This window comes from Scleropages formosus, chromosome 17, assembly GCF_900964775.1.
Source record: "Scleropages formosus chromosome 17, fSclFor1.1, whole genome shotgun sequence".
Taxonomy (NCBI): Eukaryota; Metazoa; Chordata; class Actinopteri; order Osteoglossiformes; family Osteoglossidae; genus Scleropages; species Scleropages formosus.
In genome coordinates, this window is record NC_041822.1 from 23,982,178 (window position 1) to 24,004,407 (window position 22,230).

At 49.1% G+C, this 22,230-nt stretch overlaps 2 protein-coding genes and 1 long non-coding RNA gene across 12 annotated transcripts in view; 1 reads left to right on the forward strand and 2 right to left on the reverse strand.

The window, feature by feature from the left end:
* The window catches only part of citb (citron rho-interacting serine/threonine kinase b), a 59,762-nt gene extending 59,138 nt beyond the window's left edge, over positions 1–624 (reverse strand). For 7 of the 8 annotated variants that reach the window (XM_029259483.1, XM_029259482.1, XM_029259479.1 and 4 more), the window contains exon 1: positions 261–624. The gene's annotated coding sequence lies outside the window, so the exon portion shown is untranslated. Of the gene's footprint in view, positions 1–251 lie in introns of all 8 variants that reach the window. The other variant, XM_029259476.1, reaches the window with a different exon arrangement.
* A 1,706-nt stretch (positions 625–2,330) lies between these two features.
* Positions 2,331–13,044, reverse strand: LOC108921891 (uncharacterized). Its single transcript, XR_001965095.2, has 5 exons — positions 12,860–13,044; positions 12,514–12,579; positions 12,027–12,187; positions 7,880–7,981; positions 2,331–2,438 (listed from the first exon to the last, which is right to left on the reverse strand). It is a non-coding gene; the product is annotated as an uncharacterized LOC108921891 (long non-coding RNA).
* A 4,510-nt stretch (positions 13,045–17,554) lies between these two features.
* The window catches only part of bicdl1 (BICD family like cargo adaptor 1), a 36,824-nt gene continuing 32,148 nt past the window's right edge, over positions 17,555–22,230 (forward strand). For all 3 annotated transcript variants that reach the window (XR_003798290.1, XM_029259513.1, XM_029259514.1), the window contains exons 1-2: positions 17,555–18,496; positions 20,832–21,047. Coding sequence is in view for 2 of the 3 variants with exons in the window: in XM_029259513.1 (XP_029115346.1) it covers positions 18,107–18,496; positions 20,832–21,047 (606 nt within the window). In the remaining variant the exon portion in view is untranslated. The remainder of the gene's footprint in view (positions 18,497–20,831; positions 21,048–22,230) is intronic.

Below are 22,230 nucleotides of genomic sequence, written 5' to 3' on the forward strand. Positions count from 1 at the left end.
GGACGAGTGAGGTTGCACACTGTGACAGCACTGCCAGCCTAGGGACCCCACGCAGCTCCCCCCACTCCTCCTCCTGTTCTTTTGTAGACCCCAGTGCAGCTACTGCTAATCTCTGCTTACGTGCCGTGCATGTCCATCAAATCTGTCCAAGCTGAATAAAGCCTTTTGTGTGTGTGTGTGTGTGTGTGTGTGTGTGTGTGTGTGTGTGTGTGTGTGTGTGTGTGTGTGTGTGGGGCAGTGGGGTCTCCTACCGTACTTACTCAGCCCTGGTACGATGCTGGCGGTCCCACGCTGAGGAGGCACCCTAGAGGGGGCAGGCTCCCAGCCGGGAAGCCTGGGCGCTGGACGTGTCGCAGGGCAGCCGACGGCTGGGTCCAGGGCTTTTCGCGCTCCTCCAAACCGGAGCGGTCATCTTGAGCACAGAGCCGCTGGGAGCGGAAGGCGGGAAGGAGACGCGCGGTGAACGAGCTCGAAGACGAGCGCGCAGAGAGTGAGGGAGAGAGGGAAGGAAGAAGGGAGGGAGGGAGAGAGGGAAAGGGAAGGCACAGCGAGACTGGAGTACGGGTGCAGGGACCGCCAATAACACTGCTGCGCACGCGCACACACACACACACACACACACACACACACACACACAAACAGTGTGCCTTGCCTGACACCCCCCTTCCACTCCCCCTCAACCACTGTTCCACCCCCTGCTGCAGCAGCTCTGGCTAATCACAGTAATACATGAAGTCTGACTCACTGCCTGGACTCAAAGCATGCTGAACACACACACGTACACACACATGCCTGCCCGTTAACCTTTCCACACAAGGCCAGTTCTTGCTGTCCACATCCTAAAGTGAGGTTCCCACCATGCACGTTCACCACTTACCACCCTGTTACTCTACGATGTCCACTTCTTTCATTACTTACTGTGCTACAATACAAAGCGTGCGAAACACAGGAAAGAGTGTAGACACGTGAAAAATGTAAAATCAGGTAAGCGTGGTGTGACGGTTAGAGCTGCAACCTTCGACTCAAAGGACCCAGCTTCGAATCCCCCCTCCTGCTGTAATACCCATGATCAAGGTACTTACCCTGAACTGACACAGAAAAACCTCCCTGCTGTATAAATGGATAAATCAGTGTAAGTACCCCTCCCAGAGGTTAGATGTCGATTTGGAGTTCTTGTGAACTGGGTGAAAAGACTAAGTTTAACAGCAGTGAGACATCGAGAACCATGAGTCCGAAGGGGAAAATGAGCAGAAAACCATCAAGAAACCGACAATTGCTGTAGAAACAGGCAGAAAAATGTACTTTTCAAATGAGATACGTGAGAAAGGGTAATAAAAGGAAGATTTTACAGCTCTTGAAGCACCCTCTAATTTATGCAAATGGGATGCTCTCATGTGTTCCTTGGTGCGTGTGTATCTGCTCTCAACATCAAATGGGAGCGAAAGAGCTGCGGGCTCTTCTCCAGTCTGGGAGCCTTAACCACCAGGAGGGTTTGATCACTGAGCTATAGAATAGGAGGAGAGTTCAGGAATGACTTCTGCGGAGTGATGAGAACACCAAGCCCACCAAGTCGAATGCTGTAGCGAGAGTGCCTGCACATGATAGGTTGTGGGCAATGAACTGCACTTAACCGCACTGTAAACGCTCACAATTATCCCCTTTATCCTCCTATAAAGGAAAGGAATTAGAAAAGCAAACTTCCTTCAGCACCACCAGGAGAAACAAAGGCAACTGTGTGACCTTGTGGCCGGAAACAATTTCACTCACCTTGCTGTAAATTGTCAAATTATGAATTTTCAAAGATACAAATGTTTCCCAGTTTATTTAATTGCATTTCTTTGTGAGTCAGTTTTATGTTTTTGTCCATAGATGAGCAAATGGACCCATGTTTGCCAGCCATGTAAACAGAGGGCAGTAATGAGTTCCCAAACCAAATTGGAGTGTGGACCACAGTTATTAACCTCACTTTCCCAGTGTTTACAGATCATGTCTGGTGTTTCTGAGCATCAGTGATCGATGGGGCAATGTGCACTGTATAGGAGTTTGTGGAAAGGACATATTTTCATCTGAATCAGTTTTTTAGCTTGAAGATAAAAAAAGGTCAAATTTTTTCATTATAGCTACATCTGAGACTTTCACTGCTGAACAGTCATCTGCTCTATTGAACTCTTACTAATTGTGGTTTAATGAACTAACTGTACTGCAGTATTCCCTCCATTATGTGGGGGGGGAGGTGGCTTTGTAGCAGTTGAATGAGGTCTGTCAACAGATTACAACAGCGCCCCCTACAGGACCATCAGACTCCTGCAGGTTAGCACTCACCAGGTGGTACCAGACATGGCAATGTGTCTCCAGGCAAGCGCTGACTGACATAGCATGCATGAGAGGAGCTCCAGGCCTTCGCTGTAGAGAATGGGGGGGCATGCTGACAGCCAAATCTGAAATGAAAAGATGGAAAATGGAAAATTATTAAAGTGAAGTGAAAACGGCCACAGAACCAAAGATGATGACAGAGGAAAGCGACGCAGGCGACTGCCTGGTTCCTCCCTCATTAGCAGAACTGTAAGAAGGCTCTCAAAAATGCGCCAGAGAGAGCGAGACGCCGCGGGAGTGGAAGGACGAGAGGGCAGGAGACGGCACAGCAGAGGGACACGTGGGCGAGGGACGAAGGGAAGGGAACGGCTGAAGACACATCACCTCTCCACAGGACTGCCTCACTTCCTGTGAGGCTCAAAGGGGTGAAGTCCACTAAAGTTCTCATGCTGTAAACAGCGGGGAGTTAGAGAGCTAACTTTACTGCGCTTGTCCCCTGCCGCCATTGTCATCAAACCTCGACCCCCTCTTTCCCAGGTCATCAAACCAGAAGCTTCTATCTAAAGCTAGTGAGAACTGTGTTTTACCCTTGACCCATTAGGACAGTTGGACGGTTTAATAGACTCGTTCCGATTACCTTTCGCAAAGGTACAACAGCAGCACCCCTGCTGAGAAGTTCAGCCTTTTGACCGCTGGCGAAGTCATTCAAGCGGTTCAGCGTGTGCTGCAGTGCCCTTTGACAGCCCTTTACAATGTGCCATGTCCAAGCGAGACGAGTGCTAGTCACCCAGAGCAGCGGTCGTGTGTCAGCAAGGTCACTCAGAGTCAGCTTTCTTACATATAAATCAAGTGTAGCTTCCTGCCAGCTGTGTCTTTCCAGGGCACTGGAGTGCTGAGCTGTGCTGTGTTCTGTGCGTGTGAGAAATAAGAGTGTGGACATGTACCATGAAAACGTTTGCCATGGTTTGGACAGGAGATCAGGAGAGAAGAGCGTCCGAAAGAATGTGTTCTGAGACCCTGCTTCACCGTTGAGCGGGATTCAGCAGTTCCGAGTGAAACCCCATATAAAGAGAACCACACAGCTCTGTATAGACGTGACGGGCTACATTCGTGTTAAATTCGTCACGGAATGGAACTCAACATTATGGAGAGAAAGTAAAGCGAAATGGGCTCAGAACGATTTCCGAAATGAAGAGCCCCCCTGCAGGCTGAGCTCCGGAGTGGCACGTTGGGTCCAGATGGAGCCAGAGCTGCGCAGCCTCACGCGTGCTTCCGGGACCAAATCGCTTTCCAAGCATTTTCACTTGAGCTACGCTTAATCCCCGGAGCAGTGGCAAGTGAACGAGAGCAAGTCCAGCACTCTGGGTAAGAGGCAGTTTGGAGCTGGACCAGAACCCCTCGCTCTTCCCTTCGGGCCAAGGCTCCTTAAACTGACAGCTGAGCAATGCTGATTAGAACCCCAGACTAAGGTTGGCAACCACAGTGATCATATCAATCATAATCACCATCATTTAAGTTGAGTTAGACAAGCAGTAAAAATATATCATGGGCTCAAAATAACACTCCTGGAACTACTTACATAAGGTAGTAAAACCGTGGGAAAGTGTGGTACATTTTTTCTCTGTTCAGCTGAGTACAGCAGCTTCACTCACACCTTAGTGCAGAGGTTCTTCACCCTTTTTGAGCCCACAGACCCCCCGACAAAAGCTAAAGACCCCTCCAAGAAAGGTTGGTAGTGTACTGGTATGCACTGCTGCCTTTTGATCCAAAGGTTGTGGGTTTGAGTCTCACCTCTGGCTGTTGTTCCCTCAAACAAGGTTACTACCCCAAAAATTACTCTAGTAAAAACAGTCACCTAGGTGAATAAATGGTAAATAATTGTAACTCACTCTGGAGAAAAGTGTCACTAAAATGTTGAAAATTGCCATAAATTAATTTGGAGAAAACGTTGCGCCAAAACTCGACAACCTTCACATAGATCCATTAGGGACAGTGCTGTTATGTCTTTATTTTATGTTTAACTTTGACAGCATTTAGTGATTTTGCTGTTTTTTGCTATTTTTTGAAGTGCCCCTGCCTGAGAGGAAGAGCACAATTAAAAGGATAATGACATAATTTAACATACTTTACATGGTAACCCACTGCCATTAGCATCATACACTAAAATAACCACACTGACAACACCAATTAAGTGTAGTAAAAAGAATCAGAGTCCTTCTCTTCAAACATTATCAACCTCTATATATCTAACCCCTTTATCCAAAGACACTTACCACATTAGAAACAACTTTACGGTGATTTTGCCCTTTATAATAGAAGGGTAATTTTGTACTGTATCATTTCAGGGTAAAGACAGAGACAGCGGGCACTACAGAAGTTGTGGGATTCAAACTGGGGACCTTTGGCATGAAAGGCAGCAAGCCTAAACACTACGCCACCTGCTGGATATATCTGAAAATACATCATCCGAGAGTTTAGATTTACCCAGATGGGTATTTATTAATAAATTTAGAATTAAATACTGCACTTTATTATTATTACTGTTAATAAAAAGAGCAGTCCTATTCTGAGGCACGTTGTCACGTCACACAAGACTCCTGAAGGTGCAAAAAGTTGACTTTGAAGGAAATTAAATGGGTTCCTACCTTCACCAGCAAGTCTAGGAAAATTGTGCACCACATGCGGTTTGTTTAACATGCCTCCGCTGCTTATTTATGACGCCTTTCATCTGACTTGACAAAACAAAGTGGCGGACGATGGAATTTCATCTCTCAAAGAAAAGTGCTGTTGCAGGGAACCATCGCAGGGCACACTTACCGAGTGCAGGACATTAAACCAACAGTGAAAGGAAACCCTTATTTTACTCCAGTTCGTGGCAACTTCCTGACAGTTTATACTGAATTGGCTTTTTGCTGGAGCTCTGGCTCTCATCCAGTTGTTGGAACATCAGCGTGACGCCGATCCTGCTCGGAAGTCGATGCGCTAGTGGACGCGTGGACATACGGCCATGTGGTCCTGGTCGCCCCCGTGAACGTCCATCTGTGACTAATCAAAATGGAAAATGAAGAAGGTATGAATTAGCAAAATGTGCTGATCTGGTAAACAAAGACCAACACGGTACGGTTCCTGGAAACACTTGGGGACCGTGAGGTGTTAACGACCTGTCATTGACAGGGAAATGCCTTCAGGTTGAGCCCTTTGTCCACTCCCAGAGCCAAGTGCCCATCAGCGTGCTGCCTGTTAAGACTGCGGGAGATCTAGAAACATGGGTTTGAATCCTCGCTGCCACTGTAGTACCTGCCATCAAGGTTATTTACCCTGAAATGACAAGTGTATAAATTAAGCAGCTGACCAAAAGAGTAAATCACTGTAAGCATACAAACCTAACACTGTGAGTCACTTTAGAGAAAAGCACCAGATAAAAAATAATTATTAATAAAAAGACTGAGGATAAGGGACATTTTTGGTGGTTAGCAACTCTCAGGGCACATCGACACGACACGTTTCTCCAAAGCGACTTACAACATTAAGCTACTTACACTTATTTACTATTTTATACAGCTGGGTAATTTTACTGGAGCAATTTAGGGTAAGTACCTCATTGAAGGGTACTTCAACAGAAGGTGGGACTGAAACCTGCGACCTGCAGGTCCAAAGACAACAGCTCTAACCACTCTGCTACCAGCTGTCCCTGTCACTCACTCACTGAACCCCTTAAAACCCCGCTGAGGGTGACCGACAGCTTCCAAAGAGCACAAACGAGAGCTCTGGGCTCAGAGCCTCCCGGGGAAACAAAACCAACAACAGCGAGAGTCATGTAAACCGAAGCAGCAGTCATACGGTTAACGCTCTTGATATGTGGCAGTTGCAGTCCCTAGCTGTTTGCCGTCGAGGAACACCTCCCTGGATGCTCACTATTTACTCTTTACTACTTTCACACTCATTCGAGCGTGACCTCGAGTCGAAGAGGCCAGACACGCCGGTTCGATGAGCTTAGCTGGTCGAGGCGTCCCCCCGTCCGGCGCTCATGCTCTGGGAGCCATGCGGCGCCACGGGAGGCGAATGCGGGAGGAAGCCCTCGACATACATTTTGAATTTCCATCTCTGCTGCGAAGCCTGTCGCTGCAGTAGCTGCTGCCATGGAAACGTGGAATGGGACACTCACAAAAAAGTTGTTCTCTGGAAGAGGTGGCTCCCGCACGCTGCAACACAACATGGATCCTGCAGGTCTGCCGGGCCCGCAGTTGCCACCTGTCCCGCTCAAACGCATCGATAAAACCACGAATGAATGGGAGCTTCTGCACTGCAACGGCTTATTTTCGTCGGAAATGTGAGAACGAAGCAACCAAAATATGCACACAAACAAAAAAAAAAAAAAAAATGAGGTGGGGAACAGAAGATGGTGCTGTGGTTAACAAAGGTGCCCAGCAATGGTGGGACCTGGGTTCACATCCTCACTCCTCCTCTAGAACCCTGGATCATGGTACCTACCTGCAGTCAGTACATAACATTTATGTAACACTTTGCTTCAAACAGTAAATTTCCCTTTTATACAGCTGGGTAATTTTTACTGCATCAATTTGGAGTAAATAGCTTGCTCCAAGGTACCACAGCTGGAGGTGGAATTTGAACCTGTGAGTCAAAATGCAGCTTCTCAAACCACTACGCTACTGGCTACCCCAAGCAGTACAGTAGAGTAGAGTAATGGAGTCATAAATACCCATCTGTATAAATGGGAAGGTCATTATAAGAGTAATTAGAAGTGTATAAATGTAGACTGTGAGTCACTTTGGAGAAAAGCATCAGCTAAATAAATGTGAGGCACGCGCGCACACACACACATAGCACTTTTTGCGACCCAATTTTAATCATTCAAGCTGCCCAAGGAGAAGGTGCCCACGTCAGAAGACCTCACTTGTCACCAAAGAACACGATCGTTCACCATGCACCGTGTGCTATTTTTACTTTGAGGATGTGAGTAATCTGGCTCTTTATTCAGGGCGAGAGGAACAAATTTAGAAGCACGCGCCAAACACTTGAAGCGGTTAGTATGCGGCGTGACCGGATGATAGCGCACGGGAAACGTGGACCTCGGCGGAGCGAAGGAGCACGGCCCACACGTCGAGGACAACGTGGTTAAAGACAACGGCCCGGGAGCCGCGGTTCACTTCCGAGCCCTAACTGATGACACGACAGGAGCGCCCGGCCCGTGACGACGGCAAAGTCACCATCGAGTCACTGTTGGGACTGTGTCAGTCCTCAAGACCCTCTACGGTCCTCCTGACCGCCGTTCCCTGGCAGCCTGCTGGTCGGTGCCTCTCGCTGTGTGTGGGGACCGCAATCAGTGGCAGAACCCCTCCACGCCGCCACTCAGCAGCACTTCTCTCCGTCCACAAGAGCCTTTTGTTCCATCATCACTGCTGCCTATTTGAAGTGGTCACAAACATTCAATCCAATCCAAAATGTACACTGGTGTTTTTGGTACTGAGCCACAGTCGTGCAGACACGTCAATAGTACTGAACTACTTCTGATGGTGTTATTGGTGGAAATGGTCTCCAACTTCACCTGCTGTGGTGACTAACGCCGGTCAGCGAGTCTCTCGGCGGAGGAGCCGCAGTGAGGCCGCTGGGGCTGAGCTGAGAAACGATGCAGGGAACCCGGCAACATCTGAATCAAAACAAATGAAACATGTTGAACACAGACTGTTTATTTTAATATTCCTAAACAACACCAACCTACATGGCAGGGTGGCCCGGTGGCACGGCAGGTAGCGCTGGTGCCTCACAGCTCCTGAGTGGTGTCTGCGGATGTGGGTTTGGACCCCGGTAGGTCTGCATGGAGTTTGCACGTTGTTCCTGTGTAAAAGTCGGCTTCCTCCAGGTGCTCTGGTTTCCACCTACAGTCCTAAGTTATGTGTTTGAGATGAAATGGTGACTATGTTGCCCACCAGTGTGTGTGACTGCGCTGTGATGGCTTGGTGTCACATCCAGGGTGTACCGTGCCTCACACCCTGTGCTTCTGGGATAGGTTCTAGACCACCAGGACCCTGCGCTGAACAAGCAGTTACTGATAATAGATGTATTGGCCAGTACATCACAAACAGGTTTGGACTGGAAGCAAAAAGTGAAATCAGACGACACATACAAGGGGGCAGACCGGGTCTGAGCAAAACACACACGATCCATATTCTAGTGACCCGAAGGAGCTCATTAACCCTTAACTGCTCCATCAACTGTTCGACTGTAGCACTTGGACGAAAGAGCCTGTTAAGATACTAAAAATACAAACATGTCAATGCACACATGAAGTAAAATGGACGGAACTTATAAAGAAGGCACTGTGAAGTTGTTACCTAGCAACAAGGTATGGTATGTCCTTCAAGCTCACACACTTGGAGCTGAATATGGAAGCAAGACGAGGGAAGAGAGACTTTCATTCGCTAATCGATGTGCAAACAAATTTAAACATCTCTGTGTTTCATCCACATGGTCGTTCCCCCCCCGACAGGGAACGCCTGTATAGGAGAGCCCTCTTGCAGTGTATAAATGCAAGCTTTTCAGAACATGAGTGACAGCATCGAGAGGATCGAAGCGGGAAACATGACGTGAGAATTCGACATAAGAGCTGGGAGTACGGAGCAGAACCTCGGCGCCGTGTCCAGATGATCTCTTCTAATCCCACCTGCCGAACGTATTGAGGCGCTAATAGACGACCCATCGCTCACCTCCATCAGTCATCAACTAATGCCCTGCCGCCTCATTGTCTCAGGAATAAACCTATGCAGTACAGTGTAATGAGAATTTAAAAATATGAGTGATAAAAACCTGTTAATCTAAACAGAAACAACACACGGCATTTACCCAGCTAATGACCAGGACACCATTATTACGTTGTGAACATCAGTGCACCAAATACAGTGCGATAAACTGCTGCATATTATTATGATTATTATGAGTATATAATTAGGAGTATTATGAGCACCTGGACAGCAGCAGAGCAGCCAGTCAGAGCCATTACCCTGCAGGCTGTAACACACTTGCTCGAGGTACTTATCCTGAACTGATACACCAAAAATGACGCAGCTGGGAGTGAAGCGGTTAAAGCTGCAGCCTTTGGATCCACAAGCTGCAGGTTTGAATCCCATCTCCAGCTGTAGTACCCTTGAGAAAGGTACTTACCCTAAACTGCTCCAGTAAAGTTACCCAGTCATAGAAACTGGTAAATCACTGTAAGTTGCTTTGAAGAAAAGCATTAGATAAATGAATTAAGGTAAATGTTGCCGAAAAACAGGTAAACCAGTGTAAGTATCCAAGTGTGCAAACTTAAAAGTGTAAAATTGCTTTGGACAAAGGTAAACAATGGTGACTAATAATGAGTTTGTCTCACTGTGCCTGGTAAAGGAGACCATGTGAACTACAGACAGGAACAACATCACGTAAAAACTGATACAGAACTCTTTACATTACAAACTTCCTGACTGCAAGGCGGAAGCTGAAAGTCATCAAAAGAATTGGCTAATATATAAATAAAAATATATAGTTAATCTGTTAAAAAATTACTGCGCTGAAAGAACAGCGAGGTACAGAAGACACACCGCCACAGAATAAGAGGAACTCCTGTCAAAAGGGACAACAAACCCAGGGAGACAAGTGAGCATGATCTCAAACACACACGGCCAGATGCCCTTGGGGGGGGGAATAAGGCCCATGACACAATACATGCAAATTATTTTATTTGTTATGCGCTTGGTTCAACTGAGTCAAGCGCAGTCCTTATGGGACACAAGCTGCTGTCCATCTCACTCGAAGATCACCCAGTAATGTGTGAGCGGGAGGACAAAGCGCTTCCACGTGAGCAGGACGACAACGTGCCGTTCGTAACATTTGCCACCCTTTCCAAGCGTTCAACGTGAACGTGCTTGCCGACCCAGACCTCCTGTGAAACCGTCTAATGCACAGAATGAATAGGAGGCCTGACAGTGCAGCAAGGGGACTACGAGAGGGCGCAGCGCCCCCTTCAGGGCTGACAGCAAGTGGCCTTGTGGATTACAGAGAATTATGTAAAGGCCAAAGCATCTCGCTGTGGAACTGAGCGGCCCGACCGCGAGCCTCTCGCTCCCCGAAGAGAACGGTGGGGCTTGCATAACGGCCCAGGAAGCTGGCGCTTGTTCACATCGCTTGGAAGGAAGAGGGAGGCGCGGGCAGGCGACGGGTCAGGCCGATGACTAAGCCACCGGCGTTACATAAGCATCGCACGCAGTGGAGAGCGAGCCTCAGCACAGAGGCAGCTCCGGTGAAGAGAAACGCCCCCGCCAGTCCGGGCGGGCGCAGCAAGGAAAGGGAGCGATAAAGCGAGAGGGGGAGGGAGGCAGAGGTCTGCTGGGAGCAGGAAGGCAAGGCAGACTGATACTGAGGACGCCTGGCGCGTGCATTCAGACCCAGGACCATCCCTGCTGTGACCCTCTCAGAACCCATCCCCTTATCAGGGTATTTTACCAGCCATATTTGAACAGGAGAGCATAGTCCTTATGTCAAATCCCAGCCCCCCCCCCCCCCCCCCACACACACACACACACACACAGTCGTGCAGAAGCAGCACTTTGAGGTCCCTCCAGCAGGCGCTCTGTAATCACCCCTGGGGTTTGAGCATCAATAGACACATTGTAAGTGGAATTAGCACAGATTAAAAACAACACTCCTCTTTTAATGTTACATATCAACATCATGACAGCTGTACTCTATATGAAATGAACACACTGTCAGACACTATAATACTGCAGTATTGACAGCAGTGGTGATTAAGGAACATGTAACTGGAAAGTAAAGCAAGGAAGGCAACAAACTAAAAATTATCTACATCTGAAAATATCTGCCAGTTCACCAAGTACTGTAAAATAAATAACAACAACAACAATAATAATAACAACAACCTTTAGTTAGTGGATGCCTTTGTCCAAAGCAACAAGTAGTAAAAGTAATAAATAGTGCGCGCTGTGCTCAAGGTGCATCTGCCAAATCTTTGATGTACAAATTGATTGACACCTCATGGAGGGACAACAATCTTTTTGCCATTTAAAACTGTTTCGACTGAAACGTTCGGTTCCCACTGGCCGAACCAGAATTGCATCAATGGGTTTACAAATTATACCACTTTTTCAGGTTAAATAAATACCTCCTGCCAAAAAAAAAGGCTCAATGGCAGCACCACAAAAAGGCAACCTGCTAATGAGCCCTTTAAGAGACGTTCAGATTTTATAATAACATAAATGCAAAGAGAAACTTTGTCATTCTAGTAAAGCCACTACCCATTCATCCTATTACAAAAACTGCTCTGTGGGGTCAACAAGGTCACGGTGATCCAGAGCCTATCCCAGAAGCACTGGGCGCAAGGCTGAGGGGGGGTGTGCCCTGGATGATATGCCAGTCCATCGAAGCATAGTAAAGCTGCTAATTAATACAAAAAACATTAACATGTATTTTGATTGCTTTCATTATGTATCCTGACATTTCTTGCAGAGAAGCACCACACAAGCAGCCCTACTCTCGAGCTACACTGCCTCCTTATGGCCAAATGCCAGCACTGCATCAGTTCACAACACTGTACATGTCAAATTGTGTCAATAAATCACGTGTCTGCTTGTTAACACATGGCTTTGAGTACTGTGATCTATACCATGAATCAGTCCCCTCAATGACAAAATGAGGAGGCGGACCTGGTCGCTCGAGGAGGTCAGTGAAGGTCACACAGGATTCTTCTACTACTCCGCTGGAAGAAAAGCCTTCAGAACTGCTTGCTCCTACTTTGATTGACTGTCACTCATCCTGCACCTTCTTCCGTCAAATGTTCAGCAGTGTGACCGTTCTCTGCTGGTTACTGTAAGGTAATTATAGCAAAAAATGACACTGAATATGTAATTCGTATCTGTGAACTGTGTTTCAACACGATGACACCGCATGTGATTTTAAGTGGGATAAATTAACAGGAAGCTAAAAATAAATGCATCTCGTGGCCCTCGCCTTGCATGTGGCGTCTAAAGGGCTCCCTGAACAAAGTGTGGTTAATATCTGCCGTTTCCTCGTATCCTTTACCACATCCCAGTGAACTGGCTATGCGACCATTTATTCTTAAAAAAACTGCTCTGAATGAATGAAAACTGGTTTGCTAAGATGTGGTGTAAGGATGACGAAATGGTACTAAACCTTTCTCCTTTTTCCCCACAATCAATAGCTTGTGCAGTGCAGGATCCCAGTGCTCAGGAGTCTATCCTGGAGGCGCAAGACAGGGTACATGACACATAATGTAAAAATATTAGCAATGAGTTTTCTTCAACAACACCAACAATGATCTGAGCAGCTGCTGGTAGTGTGGTTCTAGTGGCTGCTTTTAGGAAAGGTGGCAGGTTCGAATCCACCTTCAGCTGTACTACTAGTACCCTTGACCAAGGTACTGTACTTACACTACCAGCTTATCATCATGGTAAATAATAGAAAAGTGTCAACTAGAGCAGGATGTAATTTGTAAATATATATTAAATTAATAATTTACCTCAGCCGTGGTCTGTTGAACAGCCCGGGCCCTAACTGAGTTACCGGCGTAAAAGTACGACGTGTCCGTTCGCACAGACTTACCGAAACAAAATTTATTACTTTGTTATTTACCACCACTATAAATAAAGAAAAAACTGACTGTTCCAAAACAATAAATATTAAACAATCCAGACAACACAGGAACTCGATTTTCACGTCTACCTGACAACTGACATTCAAATTTATGCGCGTTTCTACTAAATCGGTCACGAAATACGTCATCACGTCGTGCTTTACGTCATCACGTTCGCCATGAGTCAACGTTGGGAGTGAACGTTACGCTGTTCGCTATGAGCGTCGAAGATCCCCAAACTGTAAAACTATTAGCATGTATGAATGCTACATTGTATAACCTAATAATAATTACTATTATTTTTATATTGTCTCAATAATTTAACACATTTTTCATGTTGAGATAATAATACGAATAAAAAACAATTAGTACATTAATTATATTTTTATACTGGCAGTTACTGCGCTATTATTTTCACTTCATTTCAAGTCTATTGTCTTGCATTTTTTCTTTTCAACACCGCAAGATTCGCACATTCACTTTTTCGCTTAAAGGGAATCACAGACGAAAAGTTTTCTAAACGAAACGCAATCGCTGATGAACACCGGACCACTGAGACCCAAACCATAAGAAATATGGTACCTTTACTTTACCGCAGTGGGACCAGCTGACGTCATCGTACAGTGAATGGGGTGGTTCTCATTACATGTAACAACCAAATGTCAGGACTTGAAAATAATATAATAAAGCTGACGGGGACAGCCGTTGTAAGTCCATGTGGTCGTAAGTCGCATATGTCGTTAATCAAAGACCACCCGTAAACGTACTGCCTGATCCACTGATGATGACCTAATGACCACCCACATGGGTTACCACATTTGTTTTGAACTGCTCATCACTGCTGCCAAGTGTTACACATCTCTGTCTTATGTATTTTTCACAACACAGAAATAAAGTGAAATGTAACTTCTGCCAGGGGGGCGCAGTGGTGAGGCAGGTTTAGCCGGGTCCCACTCTCTGGTGGGTCTGGGGTTCGAGTCCTGCTTGGGGTGCTTTACGACGGACTGGCGTCTTGTCCGGGGTGTGTCTCCTCCCCCTCCAGCCTTACCCCCCGGCATTGCTGGGTTAGGCTCCGGTTTGCCGTGACCCAGCTTGGGACAAGCGGCTTCAGACTGTGCGTGTGTGTGTGTGTAACTTCTGCCACAACATTGTTGCTGCGGTATCTCAGAACACACTGGCTGGGATCAGAACCTGGACCCATAGGTGGCGCTCTAGGTTTGATGCTCACAGTGTATGGGCAGATTAGCGACTAGGGCGGGGGGGTCATCACTGATGGTTTAGACACTGTGGAGCTCTGTGGCCAAATAATCCCCACTGTAATCTTCCATACATGCCAAATGCTCTCTAAGCATCATTTAACTAATTAAAAACAATGACCTCATACTTGTCTGCTGGGGGTCTTTGTTCTGTTGTAAGATGTCATAGCATGTTTTTTTTGTTGCACCTGCCCTTTCCAAAATTCATACATTATTAGTTTTGGAAACACGCTTCTTGGATGATGTGTCCAGATAATGAATGTATAAATAAATCTGTATTAAAGAAAAAACTTTTTTAAACTGACCCACGCAATCGTCAGACATAAAAGATCACGCAGAAAAACGGTCAAGTATGAGACTTATGCTATAAGGCAGTTTTGAGAAAATTACTGAAAGTGGGTGTGTGAAATAAAGACCCGGTTTAGGGATGTGAGGAAACAAAGTGCACAAGTCAAAGAGAACTGAGGACAACCTTCAGAACAGCCCAGTAAAAAATAGGGGTTAACTGGTGGATTTTCACTTCTGCTCTTACTACAGCACTGTCTCCGGGCATGTACGGCATCTATGACATTTATTTTATTTTCCTTCATCTGGTTTTTGAACACAGATAAACTGTTCAGAAACTAATGAGTGAATCAAATCAGTGTGTGTCCTTCTGCTCTTACGGACGGACAGTGTGCGCACAAGGGGGGGCTGATCAAGGGGGTGAACATTTCTCCGCCTTGTTTCCTGCCATTCTCCGTCTCCGATTTAGTGTGTTTATTCATGCATGTGGATACTTTGTCGCTGTTTTCGTCAGCACGGGAAAAGTGCCGCCCTGCCGGTTCCACACGTTGTAAAAACTCGTATGTGGCAAACAAAAATATGAATGTTGACCCGCAGTACGACGGGACGTGGAATTCAGTAGCCCTTTTAAGCCCCTAAAGCTGCACCCCCCCCCCCACAGCCCACGCTTTGTCTGAGATGACCCCCCGACCCCCCACCCCCAACCGAGCTCCGCGCGCTTTTCAGAAAATCCACGCGAGCACGTGGGTCGGCAGAGTGCCGACTGCAAAAGCCGGGACGTGACCCATTTCTTTTGTGTCCTCGATGGAAAGTCCGTCCGAGGGGCCTTTGTTCGTGATCGTCAATTTCCACCAGCAGGTTCATAAAGGAACAAACACACACACACACACACAGAGCAGTGCAGTTCACATACCAATGCACAAACTACAGGGGCGGTCAAAGTGGGTCCACAGATGAAATGTGTAGACTGAAAAAACAGTTATGAAATAGGAGCCCAAATACAGACGGCAAATGATACAAATGAAGACATAAATAATAAACAAGTAGACAGACAGATAGATGACACATATTGCCAGATATTAGTGTGTTTTTTAAGTATGATTTCAAACCCTGGGGGGAGGGGTCACTATCTATTATTGAAATAAGATCCTTTAAGCCCCTGTACTGCAGGGATCTTGCTGTACCCTGCTGTACCTTGTTGTACCCCGCTATACCCTGCTGTGCCCTGCTGTCTGAGCTCTCTGTGATTGGTGCACTGCACCCTGTTGGCACACGTCTATTCTGAGCGGCACGGATTATTCCGGGCCCATAATCCGGCACGTGCCTGTTGTTCTCTGTTCCTGAGATCCACTGCGACCTGAGAGCAAGAGCCCCACACCGCGGTACCGCAGTAAGGCCTGGATCTCAGAATTGTGGGAAGTCACTCAGTGTTGGTTGGGGTCTGTAGAAAAGACAAGGTCGTCGGAGCCAACACTCCCACATTCACTGTACCACACCTTCATAGGACCATGCTTTTACTGTACTCATATCTTCGTAGCACCACGCTTTTACTGTACTCACATCTCCATAGTACCACACTTTTACTTTACTCACATCTTGACAGCACCACACCCTCAATGTACTCTCTACTCATGCTTTCATAGTGAGGCGGCAGCACTACCCACTGTGCCATCATGCACATACTTCTTTTACAGTACTCATATTCAGTAAACTAATAGTCGCAATACTTATATTCAGAGTACTCATATTCATAGTACTCATCCCAGAAACACCACAATTCTTACCTACTGAGTAGATATTACCAGGGTACATTGATGTGGCTCATTGTCTGATGTTCCACAGGGATCAGTGTTACTCTTCTCCATCTTCCTGTAGCTATTTGTATGAAGTTCAAGACCCTGGTTACAGCCCCGTCCACCACTAGTTATTACCTACACCCCAAGAGTGCTGCTCTCCTCCACCTCAGGCTGCTTGGTGGTCCCACTCACAAAGGGTCTAAAATGAAAAGACTATTGATTCTTGGCGGGGGGTGCGGTGGCGCAGCAGGTTGGACCCAGTCCTGCTCTCCGGTGGGTCTGGGGTTTGAGTCCCGCTTGGGGTGCCTTGCGACGGACTGGCGTCCCGTCCTGGGTGTGTCCCTTCCTCCTCCAGCCTTACGCTCTGAGTTGCCAGGTTAGGCTCCGGTTCCCCACGACCCTGTATGGGACAAACGGTTCAGATGATGTGTGTGTACTGATTCTTGGTTTTATTCCCAATGTGACAAAATGAGCTTCTCTGTTCCTCAGAGCTGCTGAATGCCTCCCACATTCAAGGGTCTCAAACCCATCTCTTCGAGAGCCACTTCTCTCCTGATCTTCTGAAAGCTTCATAAAGGAGTCCAACACCATCGGCTACGATCATCAATGTATTTGCTATTTAAATGTCAGTTCAGTAGAAGCTACTGGAGGGATGTGAATGAGCAACATAGTGGTGTCAGATGCACAAACTGTGTGTCCGTAACCCACTGTCCGTGTCCAAAGCTCTTCATCTGTTGTCGATGCACTTTTTTGCTCTGGGGTGAGCATCATTTTGGATTAAAGCATCTGCTAACTGAATAAATGTAAAGGCAGTATAGAGAACGTTTCCAGAGCTTCCCACGTTTTCACAGTGGGGCTGCCGGTGGGGGGGAGGGGGGTATTGCGTCTGAGCCCCGCGGGGTCTAAGTTCACGACCACTGGTGATTCCTCCCACGCAGATACACCTTTGTGACGTCAGTGTCGGTCTTCCCTGAGCAGCAGCACTGATGGGTGTGAGCGCAGATCTGTCAAAGCGGAACACGAATCAGCAGGTGACACGCGCCGCTTTCACACAAGGCTGCGCTGCGTTTTAAAATATAATCGATACTATTAATGAAACAAACGAGCAAGAAGAGCGCGGGGACATCACGTTCCGCGTGCCCCTTCCAGGCTGTGGCGTTACCGCGGCCGGCCAATAGCCTCCCGCCCGTCACGGGTTACGCGGCACACGTCAGCGGGCGCGCGCACGGCGGGGGGAAGGCGAGGAGGTGGGGGACGCGCGCAGGAGGGGCTGCCGGGCTCGCGCATTCAGTTTTCGAGCGCCTCGCTTCCAGGCCACGGGTCCGACACCGGCTCCGCGAGGTGAGGCGGCAAGCCAGGATGACGGAGAGACCGAACGCGTCCAGAGAGTCCACCGGGCAGACGTCGAGCGCGCGCGCGCGGCCCCGCTAGGCTCGTGACCGTGAGGGGTTGTATTTTTTTTCCTTTTTAAAGCGGCGCTGAAATCGGACCCACAACCCGCCGCACTGGGATCGGATCTGTACGTCTGTGCACAGGACCGAGGAGGAGGTCGGCGCGAGCCCGCTCTCGTCGGGGGACCGAGGGGCCGAGGGGCCGAGGGGCCTGGGGGGGGCGGGCGCGCGGACAGCCCTGCGTGAAGGTATTGTCTCCGTCACCGTTATTAATCATTATTATGGGAAATTGTGCGTGGAAACACGACCGGCGCAGACAGGACCGGGTCGCGCGGAAGCCGTGACAGGAGCGAGCAGCGTGACGCAGACCGTCCCGAGCGCCGCCCGCCGCGCGCCACACCGCCTATGTCCGCCTTCTGCCTGGACCTGCACGCGCCGGCTCCCGCGCCGGCCGCCGCGCACGCGCCCGCGGTTTCAGCACCGCCGGAGCTGGACAGCGACCGCATGGAGCGGCCGCAGGAGCGCGCAGCCGAGCCGTGCCCGGACCCCGGCGCGTTCCGGCGGCTCCCCGGCGGCCTCGGCGCGGCGCTCGAGGAGGAGCTGGCCCTGCTGGCCGAGTCGGCGGCCTCGGAGCCCCCCGGGGGCGGACAGGAAGCGGACCTGCTGTCGCTCTTCCGGCAGAAGGAGAAGGACTTGGTGATGGCGGCCCGCCTCGGGAAGGCGCTGCTCGAGAGGAACCAGGAGCTGAGCCGGCAGTACGAGAGGATGAACAAAGAGCTCAACGAGAAGCTCGAGGTAGGAGATCTGTCCGAGCGTCCACCGCCACCACCACTACCGCCACCGCCACCAGATGCAGCGGCGCCGGCAGCAGCAGCACCGCCGGCAGCACCGCCGGCAGCCCCCGTCGACCGTCATCTCCACGGGCGCCGCGACCGTCTTCGATACCCTGACTGACAGCTCCGACCAACACGGTCACCATCGTCACCAACCAGCCCATCCTCATCCCAGCCCCGAAGCCCCCCCCAGCACCACCATCACATCCACGACCCGAACCCGAACCCCAACCGCAGCTCCCCACCAGCAACCAGCATGTCAGTGCAATGTGTCACCAACATTCGAACATCCCCACATCCCTAACCAGGGCCGCGTGTTCATTTCAGGTGTGTACTTAAACATCGTAACACGGGAAGCGGGCGCTCTCTTGTTTATCCCTCTGCGGCCTTCCGGCGCAGGGTTCGACAGCGCGAGTCACCCCCCCACACAGACACAAAACTAAAAAACGCGCCGATGGAAAAAGACAACAAACTTGTGCCCTTATTATAGAGACAAACACGGTGAGAAATAAGTGGCATTCGCCTGAACGTAAGGAACGACCAGTGAAGAGCTGCGACATGTTGTCCCCCTTAGTCCTTTATTGACACGGGCCAGGTCGTCCAGACCTTCTAGACTGAAGGTGTACAAATCGTAAACTCAGCAGCCATATGCTATGGTAAATGTAATCTCGATAAGTTGGGCTAGATATCGATGTCTCAATTCCAACCAGATTGTCCCACAATTGTCCCTTGATTTTTCCCTGATTAAGCTGGGGACTCGATGATGCAGGAGGGGGTCAATAAGGAGAACACACACCCTTTGATGCATTCGTGAATCCAAATGGGCTTCGTCTCTTGCTGAGAACAAAGATCAGTCCTGTAACATCTGCCCGCCTTCCTCGACCCCCCCCCCCCCCCCCCCCCCAGCATGCACTGGCCACGTTGATTCCTAGGAGGAACGTATCACCTCAACACGGTGTAGCCTTAAAGGTCATTTAGAGGTCAGTTCATGTAGAATAAAAAGTGAATTTTTACTCCAGGCTGCACCTTCTCTCTGTCTCCCTCACACACACACACACATCCACAGGGGAGGACATGGTGACTCATGACACAGTCAGCAGAGCTCCTCATTGATGCCTAGGGTGGAGATCTCTTCCACACGATCACCCTTCACCACCTCTCCTCACGCCTCATATTCAGCGCTGCCCTGAGCAAGAAGCTTATGAAGGTGGTGGTCATGTGGTACAACTGAGCTCAAGTCAAACTCAGACTTCCTGCCCATTTCCTGAATATTTTATACTCGTTTCCTACATGTTTGTTTCCTGTTTGGTTGCTGCCTTTTTGAACTTTTTCACTACCTGCTTCCAACATGTTTCTAACAGGTTCCCAAATTGTTACCTAAATCTCTTCTACTTGTTTTTACCTGTTTTCTACCCACTTCCTACATGTTTCCTGCCTGCTTCCTGCCCGGTTCCATCCTCTTTCCTGTTCGTTTCCCGTCTCTTCCCTATATCAGCTTCCTTCATGTGTCCTACCTGTTTCCGAACTCTTTTCTTTCGATGCTTTGTTATTTTCCCACTGGTTTTTTATATGTTTCCAAGTCGTTTCCAGACCGTTTCCTGCTTTTTTTTTCCCTTTATTTGTAAGTTTCCTATCATTTCCATGTCTATTTTCATCGTTTCCTGTTTCTTGTCTTTTTCCTACATTTTATAACTTTAACTTACTTGATCCCAGTCTGTTTCCTACTTGCCTTTGTCCTCTTTCCTACCTACTTCCAATGTGTTTGTAACTTGTTTTCAAACTGTTTCCTACCTTTTTCCTGCCCATTTTCTTAATTTCCAACCTGTTTCTTATCGGCTTCTTGTCTTTTTCCTACACGTTTCCTGCCTTTCCCCTCCAGCTTCCTCTGTGTTTTCACGGTTTCCAACCCGTGTCGCTGATTCTTGTTGCCCGTTTCCTGTCTTCCTCCTTCCCGCTTCCTACGTATTTCTCGCCTCTTTCTTCATCTTTGTTTACCAATTGTTTCCTGCTCACATCTAGCTGAGTTTGGGCCTGAAAGATCCTCTTCCAGTGACCCAATTAAGTTGTTTTTTTTGCTGTAGAGGATGAACAACCACATCAAAGCTTTGAACTTCACCGTTTCTGTACTTTATTGACTAAGGTATCAACCGAGTTATTAACCTGAGCAACCCTTAAAGACCCTCTGCGTTCCAGTCAGGTCTGCGCAGTGATCAAAGCAAAGAGAGGCGTCTGGTTTGAAGTCATCGTCGTTAAGCGGTGCGCCCCCTGCTGGCCTGTCTTTCTTTCCCTTCCACCAGCACCTGGAGCAGGAGAAGCATGAGCTGCGGCGGCGGCTGGAGAGCCGGGAGGGCGAGTGGGAGGGCCGAGTGGCCGAGCTGGAGACGGACGTACGGCAGCTGCAGGGGGAGCTGGAAAAGCAGCGGGCCCAGCTGCGCGAGGTCGACAGGGAGAAGAGCCGCGCCGTGTCCGAGCTCTCCGAGCAGAACCACCGGCTCCTGGAGCAGCTCAGCCGGGTCAGTACCGCTCCGGCCCGGAGCGCTTTATCAACTCACGGCCTGCGGTTCGGATGATCTGTTTCGGCCCCTACGGTGATGATGAGCTAAAGCGCCGGTCTGCGTTTTGGGACGTTCACTTGTCGTGGCACGCGGGCTCTCTGCGCTGCGCTGCGTCGCGTTTCAAAAGAAGCGTTAAAGTGCGCCTGGCGGAGGAGAGCGGACCCGTCTGGGGGGAATGATGAGGTGGAAGTGCGGCGCGGTGCGGCGGAGCTCAAGCGAGGCGGATGCGCTCGGCGTGACACGGTTGCGATCACTTTAAGGCGGTTGTGTTCATTCCGAGGTGGTCATGCTCATTTCAGGCCCACGTCCCTGCCTGTCCATCTTCTGTATCCCGGGGCCAGAGCTGAGTGCCACGGCAGCCTGTTGCTTTTGTTTGCAGCTCTAATAAACGCTCCGTCTGAAGAGAGAGGGAAAGGGAGGGAGAGAGAAAGAGACGGGGGGGCAACCAAAGGTGGGGGGTTGTGCAGGTGGCTTCTGTGCTCCTATCTACCCGCTCCTGGAGTCTCAGGGCAGCTGATGATGCTTTACCCTGGTAATAGAACACAAGGACGGTGATGGAACCGGGTTAAGAGCCAGGAAGGGGCGTGTGCCGCGCCGCATTGGAGCACATGTGGCATGCGGTGCGCGTGTCAGTCTACAGCGGCGGCATCAGACCAATCCGTGCCGAGCGCAGCATGAAAGATCTGAGTCATCCGTGCCGAGGCGAGAGGCGCAACGACGGGATCGTTCCACAAAGAGTCACACGCATAAAAATATATGCATAGGAACTCGCACGAGCGCTCGGACACACAGACACGCACACACATGCACACAAGCACACACACAGCGTACTACGCTCAGGCACATCAGCATAATTACAGCCAAACTGGAGCTTCCACACTTTGACAGCTTCATCAATTGGCTGATTACCCGGCACACACCTCACGCACCAGTTGTTTGCACACTGCCGACCGTCAACCCCGCGTTGTATTATTTACGTCCTCGCGAAGCTTCATCAACTTAATTTGCCTGCGATTAGAAATTTTTAGTTTTTCCTCATTTCGTGGATCCTGGGGAGAAGCGTGGGGCCGTCGTGGCAAAACAGAGCCAGTCCAAATGACAGCAATCAGAGTATCTGCAGAACCGTCACGTCGACGGCATG